General features: G+C 41.2%; 1 protein-coding gene across 3 annotated transcripts in view; it reads left to right on the top strand.

Moving 5' to 3' along the window:
* Positions 1 to 2,192, top strand: part of Pld1 (phospholipase D1) — a 148,571-nt gene extending 146,379 nt beyond the window's left edge. For all 3 annotated transcript variants that reach the window (XM_048347117.1, XM_048347116.1, XM_048347118.1), the window contains one exon: positions 423 to 2,192. In XM_048347117.1, the coding sequence (XP_048203074.1) occupies positions 423 to 647 (225 nt within the window). In that variant the 3' untranslated portion in view covers positions 648 to 2,192. The remainder of the gene's footprint in view (positions 1 to 422) is intronic.
* The last annotated feature ends 8,740 nt before the right edge of the window (positions 2,193 to 10,932 follow it).

The following is a 10,932-nucleotide window of genomic DNA, read 5'->3' on the forward strand; positions in this document are numbered from 1 at the left end:
CTCATATTTTTAAACATCCATGTTGAATACACAGCAGCAAATTGTTCTGATGTCTGAGACTTGTTTTCAGTCAACAGTGTTACATGTTGATAATTGTTGGCATTATCTGGGATGTACATCCAATCCCGTGAGGTCTTGGGATAATTAATATTCCCCAAATCTACCTCAGCATGGAGTAACCACAGTGAAATTCCTTACCAGTAGCTTGATTTCATTCTGCAGTAGATTAGATAGAAGAATCCACCAAGGGTCTTATGGAGGAAGGAAAACCTAGCTGTTGTTTTGGGGTATAAGAACAGCAGCTTTACAGTCTGGCCTCCCTCATGATCTGAGGGTGATTCATAAAACCCAGCTTTTGTTTACTAGCATGCAGCTTTCACTTTCAGACCAATCACTCAGTTTCCAATTTATTCTCCAACCAGGTGTTCCGGTGCCTTCCTAATGATGAAGTACACAACCTAGTGCAGCTCCGAGACTTCATAAACAAGCCCATCCTCGCCCGGGAAGATCCCCCACGAGCTGAGGAAGAACTGAAGAAGATCCGTGGGTTCTTGGTCCAGTTCCCCCTTTATTTCTTATCTGAAGAAAACCTCCTGCCTCCTGTGGGAACGAAGGAGGGCATCGTGCCCATGGAGGTGTGGACTTAGGATGCACTCACACATTCTCGCTGCTCATGGACTTCCGCTCTGGAGACCGCATTCCACACAGAGCACACAGAGGCTTCCCGGGACCACGCAGCCACAGTCAGGCTGTTGCACTCCTGGATTCTTAGGAATGGCTGAGGAAGACTCAGCCATCCACATGCGAGGCCAAGGTTCCTTAGTTCACAGTGTCCCACTCCGATTCCCAACCCAGGGAAAAGGACTTGATCCTTACTAGCAGTATATAATCAACCATGTAACCATGGGAGCAAATTCATGATAGATGCCAAAACCTGTCTCCTTTGCTAACAAGGTTCTACCAGTCACTGTGGCCCGGCTCCCTGTGCCTTGTTCTTCCCTACCCCTGGTGTAGTCAGCCACCCTCCATGGATCCACCCCCTCCCCTAGTCCATGATAGCGGTGCTTGGGCTGTCACTGTATACGGGTTGAGGGTTATTTCAAGATTCCTCAAGGTTACATGGAGTGGCCTTGTCCAGCTGGTTCTCAGGTAGGAGCGTCCACCCCCCGCCCCCAAAGACTTGGCCAGTGTTCCTTTCCGGATCATGAGGGACAGGACAGACTATGCGGACGCCCAGGTCTGCCCCTCATGACAACATGGAAGCCATCCACATACCACAGAATGACAGGAACAAACAGAGATTCCACTCCATTGCCAAAGCCACTGCCAAGATGGTGCTTATGACTGAACACACCTGGTGAAACTGGAAAACACAGGGTAAGACATTGGGTGTATTGTAGTGACCAGATAAATAAATCTCAGCAGGAGCCTTCAAAACTGCCAAGGTGTCCATGAGAGTCTGAGAGAGACAAGAAGATTCCTGAGCACCCCCCAGATTCCCTCCCATTCTTAGCTCCTGGCTTGATTGAAATCTGAATTTGTTCATTTCAGAGACTCAAAGAAGTAAATGCAATTTGTCTTTGAAGAAAATCTACACTTAATGACTTCCAGCAAGTTAATGCATGAGTCTGTTTGACAGCCCTCTCACGATGTTGTCCCCTTTAAAACAAAGCCTCTGATTAGAAACTAGCTACTACTTTGCTTGCATGGTTAAATAGGACCCAACATTCCACCAGGGCAGCTGAAGAAATTGTACAGATTGTTCACCCCATCATCCTAGTCTACGAACTATTCTGGAAAGCCATTTCTCCTTTCTAGATGTGCAGGTACCTTTGGTAGACCAAAGGTCTGAGTTTACTAAGCAGACTTCTGACCACATAAAGAGCTCAGGGTGAGTGTGTTGTGGGGGGGGGGGGGTTGTCCCAGAGGCTTGGGACTGGTACACATGGTGCTTGTGTGGTGATAGTGCACAGAAAGAGATTGCCAGGATAGAATCTCCCTTGGGCTGCTCTTCAAAGCAATCTCCCAGTCCCTGTTTTCATGAGCTGATATTACATTCGAAAAGATGATGCCAGACTCCACAGCCAGTGGTATTAGTTAGTAGTAGAGTCGGTGTCAGACCCGAGAGAGGACAGGGATAAATGGGGCGAGATTTTGTGACCAATGGTAAGAGAAGCATACTTCCATGAATAAACAGCAAAGATGGTACAACAACCTCCTCCTGTAGCCATTGGAAATAAGACATTTTTATATTGGAAGAAGGTGAGATTGCATTTCAAGTACTAAATATATATTTAAGGTATGTGTGCATGTGTATGCGTGCACCAGCACTAGGTCTTGAACTCAGGGCCTGGGCACTGTGCTTGAGCTTTTTTTGCCCAAGGCTAGTCCTCTTATTACTTGAGCCACAGCTCCACTTCCAGCTTTTTGCAGTTAATTGCAGGTAAGAATCTCACAGATGTTCCTGCCTGGGTTAGCTTCAAACTGCAATCCTCAGTTCTCAGTCTCCTGAGTAGCTAGGATTATAGAGCCACCAGGGCCCAAATGGATTTTTTAAATAATTTATTTCCAAATATGTTTAGCCAATACTGACTCATTATATATAATCCTAGCTACTCAAGTGGCTGAGATCCAGAGGATCCAAGTTTGAAATCAGTCCAGGCAGCCTAGTGCTCAGAACTCCATCTGCAAAATAACCAGCAAAAAGCAGGACTGGAGGCAAGTCTCCAGGGATAGAGTGCCAGCCTTCAAGCAAACCATGTAGTCAACAAGACCTTGAGCTCAAGATCTTTTTAATTAGTATCACCAAGTTAAAACACCAAATTAAACCTTAGAAGTTAAAAATAATACTGGCTCTTAAGTTTTGTATAAGATTTTCTTAGCAGACCATGGAAAATACAAGGTCCTTAAAGGACTTCTTGAAGCAACTCGGGCGAGCCGCCCTCCATTTCCACAGGAGGCGAGTGTGGTTCAGGCTTGGGGAGGGACTAGCTCAAAGCCCCCTCATGTTTTGATGGTGGAGTTGGGACCTGGAAATTTGTGGCAGTCCGTGGCGTGCCGCCATTCTTCCCTTCCTCATTGCCCACAATTGGAGTTGATTGAAACTGTTCTGAGCTCTCCATATGAAGAATGGAAGCTTCATAGAACAGGGACCTCACTGTGCACTGTTCTCAGTCGGTGATCAGCCTGGATCAGACCTCGGCGCATAGGAGATGTCAGTCCAAGTTCTTGGAAGGAAAAACGAGATAAAGGAGAGAACTAATGAGGTGAAGAGCATACTGAGTATCAGACAAGAGTTCTTCCTGCTGGGTCTGTGTCGTCTCTGTTCTGTCTTGTCAAAGAAAGGCATGGAACTGCACAACAGCACTGGATGTGCCAAGGGGCCAAATGGCTGAGTGGTGCAATGACTCTCTCTTGCAGTACTAAGATCAACAAAGATGTCATGGACAACAGCCACCAGGGTCTGTCGGACCTCCCACCTGCCATTCTCTCACACCTGTTTTCTCCACTAGAGCTACAAAGCATTTATCTTGACCTCACAATGCCTGGTCAACTTACCTGTGTACATTATTTAAAGCCTTGAAAAACAATGATGAATCTGTTTTTCCAAATTGCCAATAATCTTTGGAAATATCTATAAATGCTGTACTTCAAATCCTGATGATCTCTGTCCTGTTTTTTGTTTTCAAGGAAAAAAAAAATCTTGTTCTTATAAGAAATGAAGGAGAGATAGTGCCTGTGGTTTTCTGAGACTCTTCAGAATGGCCAAGCTGAGCCCTTCAGCTGTTCAAAGACAAAGTACCTGGCTGTGGTGTGTGTGTGTGTGTGTGTGTGTGTGTGTGTGTGTGAGAGAGAGAGAGAGAGAGAGAGAGAGTGTGTATTGGGGCTTGAACTCAGGGCTTTGTACTCTTGCTTGGCTCTCTCTACTACACCATTTTAAGCCATACCTCCATTTTGGCTTTTTGGTGATTAATTGGAGATAAGAGTCTCAAGAACTTTACTGTTTGGGCTGGCTTTGAATGTTCCTCCTCAGATCTTAGCCTTCTGAGTAGATAGGATTATAGGTGTGAGCCACCGGCACCCAGCTACAAATCATATTTTATTTTATTTTTTGGTCTTTGAAAGGTGCATTTATTTTTTTATTTTATTTTATATATCATTATTTTCTACCATTTATATTTTTATACTATTTGTGCTTTTTAACTTAAAAAACAAACATTTCATGAATGTAATTTTTTTTTCAGTTGTGAGACTGGAACTTGAACTCAGTATCTGATGCTTCCATTCATTGTCTGGTGCTCTACCAACTGAGCCATGCCTCCAAACCCTGTAACTATTTTAAAGTTTAAGTTTTGAAATCAGATTGGATAACAGTCCAATCAGATCATAATTTTAAATTACCTTGTCCTAAAGGACATGTGTTTCCTCCCATATGAGACACAAAACACAAGCTCCCATGTAAACAGGATCATTTGCTTATAGACATGGCCACTCTGACTAAAGGACAGCATTCACCAGAGGGAATCTCCATGGAGCAAACCTTTTGAGCAGTTTGCATACAGTTTAACAAAATGAGTATGGGGCAGCTGGAACAAGATGGAAAGAGGGCAGGAAAGAATGGATGAATGAAAAAGAGAACAAAGGACAAATACAGCCACAATATGCAGTGTGTACCTGTGATAAAGTCAATGGGAATGAGTGGGAAATGGGAAATGAGTCTGGGGGATGGAACAGGTGGGATGGGGGAGAATCAAGGGAGGGGGGGACTCTGAACAGAAAGCACATTTTGAAGGACACATACATCTGTTTTGACAGGCATTGCATTAAATGTTAGGTCACTTTTGGCAGTATGGCCATTTTCATAATATTGATTCTACCTATCCATGGACATAGGAGTTCTTTCCATTTCCTGATGCCATCTTCGATTTCTTTCTCCAGATTTTCAGTTTTCACTAAAAAGGTCTTTTGCTTCCTTTGTTAGGTTTATTCCCAATCTTTTTTTTTTTATTGAAATGGAGTTGTTTTCCTGATTTCCCTTCCTGCTTATACATTGTTGGTATACAGAAAGGCTACTGAATTTTGTGGGTTAATTTTGTCTCCTGTTACTTTATATCCTGCAAAGTTATAAGCCCTAGAAGTTTGGGAATAAAGTCTTTCAGGTCCTTTAGGTAAAAATCTATTGACTTCTTCTTTCCCTCTGTGAATCTCTTATGTCTTTTCCTTGCCTTATTGCTCTAGCTAGGAATTCCAGAATTGTATTGGAAAGGAGGGAAGAGCATGGACAGCCTTGCCTTCTTCCTGACTTTAGAAGAAATGATTTTAGTTTTTCATCACTTAGTATGGTATTGGCTATTGGTCTGTCATATATAGCCTTTGTTATTTTGAGGTATGTTCTTTCTATTCCTAGCTTCTCCAGAGCTTTTAACATGAGTGCGTGTTGGGTTTTGTTGAAAGTTTTTCTGCATCTATTGAGATGATTATGTGTTTCTTGTCCTTGGCGCTGTTCATGTGAACATTACGTGTATTCATTTGTACATGTTAAACTACTGTTACATCTTTGGAATGAAATCTACTTTATTACAATGTATTTTTTATTGGTTGCCGAATTCTTTTGGCTAGTATTTTATTGCAAGCTTGGCATCTACATTCATCAGAGAAATTGGTCTATAGTTCTTTTCATTGAATCACTACCCGGTTTGGAGATGAGTGTGATGCTAGCTTCATAAAATGAGTTTGGAATTTATCTTTCTGGCTTTTTTTTTTCATGGAAAAGTTCAAGGAGTACCAGTGTTAGTTCAACTTTTTAAAAAATAGTCTTATAGAATTCAGCCTGAATCCATTGGGACCTGGGCTTTTCCTTGTCAGCAGATTGCTGATTAATTCCTTGATCTCCTTGCATGTTACAGGTCTTTTTAAGTGGGATATATCTTCTTGGTTCAGCTCAGGAAGTTTATAAGTCTCTAGAAATTTATCCATTTCTACTAGGTTTTTCCATCTTATGAGTATAGGTTTTAGAAGTAGTCTTTCAATCTTTTGGATTCCTTGGGTGTTTGTTATAACATTTCCTTTGACATCTCTAATTTTGTTGATTTGAGTGTCTTCTCTCCTTTGTTTTCATCAAGTTAACTGGTGGCCTGTTAGTTACACTGATCTTTTTCTTTTTTTGAAAGAGCCAACTTTTTGTTTCATTGATTTTATTTATAGGTTTGTTTTTTAAGTCTCTAGTTCATTGATTTCTGCCCTAGTCTTTATTATCTCTCCATCTGGTACTTTTGACTTTGGTTCGTTCTTATTTTTCTGCAAGCTTCAATTGCATCATGAGGCTGTTTACTTGAGCTGTTGCTGCTTTATATGTATGCCTAAAGCTCTGAACTTTCAGCACTTCTGGTATGATGTGTTTTCATTTTCATTGTATTATAGGAATTTTCTGACTTCCTCCTTTACTTTTGCAGTGACCCACCTGTTAGTCAACAATGTGTTGTTCAGTCTTCATGTGTTTGAATGTTTTCTGTAGTATCTTTCATTGCTGAGGTCTAGTTTAAGTCCATTGGACTTAAACACAAGGACACAAGGAGTTATCTCAATTCTTTTGTATTTTCTCAGGCTTATTGAGTGTCCTATGATAAGATCAATTTTGAAGAAGGTTCTATGAGATGCTGAGAAAAATGTGAATTGTGTGGCTGTTGGATGAAATACTCTGTAGATATCTATTAAGTCCATTTGGGTTACAGTGTCATTTAATTCAGAGGCTTCTTTGCTGATCTTTTGTTTGCTTTACCTGTCCTTCAGTGAGATTGGAGTGTTAAAGTCTCTCACTATCATTGTGTTGGGGCCTATCATGTTTTGTAAGTCTAAGAGTATTTGTTTAATGTAGTCAGGTGTTCATTTCTTTGGTGCATATGTATTAACCACTGTGGTTTCCGGGACCATTTCCTGGGATTTTCTGATCATTCCTTTTATTAATATGTAATGTCCTTCCTTATCTCTTCATACTGATTTTATTAAGAATATTTTATCAGATAACAGTATGGCTACTATCGCCTTCTTGCAGGATGTGTTTGCATAAAAGATCTTTTTCTATCCCTTCACTCAGAATTTGTTTATTTTTTACTATGAGATTCATTTCTTGGAGACAACAAATGGCTGAATCTTGTTTTCGAATCAATCTACTGCTCTGTGCCTTTTGATTGGGGAGTTAAGCCCAAGCAGACAAATCCAAGAATCTAGTGAGTACCACTGCTGTATTTGCTCACCCTTTATCCCTCCATTTCTGTGTCCCCCTTTACCCTCCCAAAGTCAGATAAACAACCAAGACAAAAAGAAAATAAAGCAAAAAAACCTGTAGTTTCCATTTCCTGGAGGCCATGTTCCTTTCTAGAGATATACTGCACTCTGAACAGTCACAATAAATGGGTTTTTTATAGTTTTGTTTTTAAATATCTTTAAAGAAGGAATATTATAGATGGTATAAATGAGCTATGCATTATATTCATGTAGTTGTGCCTACATTGATTCCACATAAGACTTTGTGTATATCTTTGCTTTGCGTCCATAGAAGGACATGCCCACAGTAAATCAGATGTCTTAACATGGCACTACACTGGCACATGCCCGACAGCTGTCCAAGTTTTTCAAGTAGAATGCAGTCATTTTTCAGACTTCTGTATTTTCAGGGTTTCTACCCGTCCTGGTAGGCCATCTTCTCACAGCCGCCCAGTCTTTTAGTCTTTGCTCTAAATCAATTTTTTAAAAAAGAGTTCCACACAAAGTATTGAAGTACTTCACAAGCAAGCACATGTTTGGATCTTTTAAATAAAAATTCTGACAAGAAATATGTGAAAAATTAATTTGCATCTTAACCATTCAAATTAGGCCCACCTTCTTGAAAATATGTATAACTAGATACTAGATATTGTAGAGAGCCGAATCAGTCAAATGGAAAGCAATCTTGAAATTTTTACTTTATTAAGGAGAGAAGTTATTAGATGAAAATAAGAAAGATCTGAATCTAAAACTCAAAGGTCAAGAAACCAATGTAACAGTGCTATGAGATTCTGGTAGGTTCCCATGAAAAAAAGGTGCTCTCTGAGGTAAGAAAATGTGTGGTTTTTAATTTCCTTTACTTTAAATATTCTCAGAACTTTAACATATTCTAATATCAGTCTCTTAAAGGGTAGACACATTCTTTCTGCCACAGAATACCTCTAGCACCTTGTGAAATCCATTTTAGGAAAGGCTAATTTTCTAAGTTTCCTAAAATTAATATTTAGACACAAATTAGCTAAGTATATTTTCACAAGGAAGCCACGCACAGACACACCTGTAAAGAAAGAAAACGAGATTAGAATTAAAGTTAACAAAATATCGCTAGAGCTTATCTCTGTGTGGTGGTCTTTTCTTTGTTTTTCTAAATTTCCAAAGACTTTATAATACTTTCGGAATGGAGTCCCTGTTGAGAAGGGTTGCTTTTGAGTGTTTATGTCTTTCTTTATTCTGGCCTGTCCCTTTACACTGGTGCTTAGAATTGGTTCTTATTTCATACCTCACAGGTCTGAAGCAGCTCACCTCAACCTCACACCCAGCCCCAGCTTCCAGAACTCTAGCCTGGAATCTGAGCTCTCCATCACCACATATCCAATATGGATCTTAGATCTATGGGCAAGAGCATTTGGAAGAGTGGGCCTCACAAAAACTCACAAAAAGAACGTTTAGACTTCCAACATAGGCAAGGTTTTCATCCCAGACCCGGGCCCTGTAGCACCTGTTTCTTCTGCTCTAGCCCAGAAGTCCCATCAACTCTGGGTTCTCCACATCTCTGACAAAGGAGAATTAATATGGCCCCAAACCAATTAGATCACAAAGAGGGGATTCACATGGGGGAGGTGGGAACAGGAAAAATGACAAGACTTTTCTCCATAGACCTCTATCCTTTGGGGAGTGGGCTGTAAAAGGATGCCCTTCAGAGCATGCTGCATGAGGGAGAATTGTCTAAATAAAAACCAGCACATAATCCCCTGGTCCCCCTCTATATTATATTTTATTATTTTTGGCAGTACTAGGGTTTGAACTTGGGGTTTTGTGCTCACTAGGCAGGTCCTCTACCACTTGAGCTATACCTCTAGCCCTTTTTGCTCTAGTTACTTTTGAAGTAGCTCTCATTTTTGCCCTGGCCAGATTCTCCTATTTATTCTTTTTGCTGTAGACAGGATGACAGGGATATGCCACCAGACCCAGTTGAATTTTTCTGTTGAGTCTCATGAACTTTTTAACCTGAACTGGCCTGACACTGTAATCCACCCAATCTCTGTCTCTTGAGTAGCCAGGATTAGATACATGAGCCACCACTTAAGGCCTCCAATGATTAATTTTAGGTGTAGGATGGGCTCAGATTGCTGTTCAAAATTTAGCTTCCAGTTAAACACAAAGAATAAACATGGCCATGAAGATGTAGGAGTCCTTAGACAGACATTTTCTTGAACTCCTTTTCAGCCTACCCTGTCAGATAACCATCAACATCAGTCTCCTATCATCACCAACACATTGCCTGACATCCACTAGCTTTCAGCAACCATCATTTGTTCTTGCTTGTGTCCCAGGCTGGTCAGCTGATCTAAGCCAAGTATGTGCAGATCTCATCATGTATTTCTTGCCCTCTTCCTCAAGGGGGCATTTTCTTTATCTGCTCGTGGTAGAAGCTCACAAAGGCAATGGAAACCACAGTACCTCTTAGGGACAAAGCCTAGAACTGACTCAACCTCACTCTGCCCACAGTGAGTCATGCAGTCAGTCACATGACAGTGGCAGTGATGTGCCCCAAAGGCTAGAGGGCATCAGTATCCAAATCATCCGATGGCTTCTCTCTTCTCCAGGCTTACAGTCAATGTCACCAAACCAGTTCAATCTGGTGTGTGGCAAGCTAAACACATCTGCATTTCTTCCTTTGCCACGCTGGGCCGGTGATTGGCAAGCATATCCACACACTCTTTCTCCTCAGGTTCTGGCTTTCCTCCACAGCAAAATTTCTGTGACTCGATGTAACTTCAGCCTTCTTAATTTACTGCTTGGCTGAATACAGAGACACAGCAGCTCAAAAAAGACTCACCTATTGGGTCCCAGACTAAGAATCTTCCTTCCTATGGAGAGAGGGGGGAAAAATCCCCTGATTGAAATACTACTTTTGGATAGATTGTTTTATTATCTTTAAGATTACGGTTTTGTTGATGATCTGTTTCCCCCATGTTAGACTATGTATCTTATGGCTTAGTTTTCCTGGAGATTTACTAAGGCTTTGGCCATGTTTTCCTTACAACAAATCAAGCTGCAAAGGCTGACGAGAAGGAAGCCAGAGGAGAGACTACTTAACACAGACAATTGCTGTTTCTGACATATTGCCCATATCCAAGCATTTGTATTCCTCATCTTTCTCCTCTCAGGGTATTAAATTTTGATTAAGCCCAAGCACCTCTGACAGTCTTCAACAAATTGGAAGAACTCTGCTGAGACCTAGGCAAGGATTTTCTATGCAGAATGAGTTCTAACTTATCATGCTAATTATTCCTCTGTTTATCCCCCTAAGTCCTAACGGCTCCCCTCAGACTGGCACTAAATCTCTCCAGCCTGTGGCTTTCTGGGTGATAAGCAATGCTTTTTTATGATGGTTGCCTTTCATCACTGATCAAGGAAGTTTACCTCTCCTTGCCAGAATCCTGGACCCACAACATCCAATGAAAAAAAGTGTGAAAGGTCCCCAAGACTAAAGAGAGGTCAATGACAGTGTTTCTGGATATCATGGACATGATCTCATGCTGCCCAAATAGCATCAGAACTCACTGTCCTTCTAGCCCTGTGCTGTAAGCGCCTTGCATTGGCTGTCTTAGCAAAACTTGGCGAGAGCTCAAGTAGGCACCACTGCCTTCAAGACAATCATAGTAA

The sequence above is a fragment of the Perognathus longimembris genome, chromosome 5 (assembly GCF_023159225.1).
Source record: "Perognathus longimembris pacificus isolate PPM17 chromosome 5, ASM2315922v1, whole genome shotgun sequence".
Taxonomy (NCBI): Eukaryota; Metazoa; Chordata; class Mammalia; order Rodentia; family Heteromyidae; genus Perognathus; species Perognathus longimembris.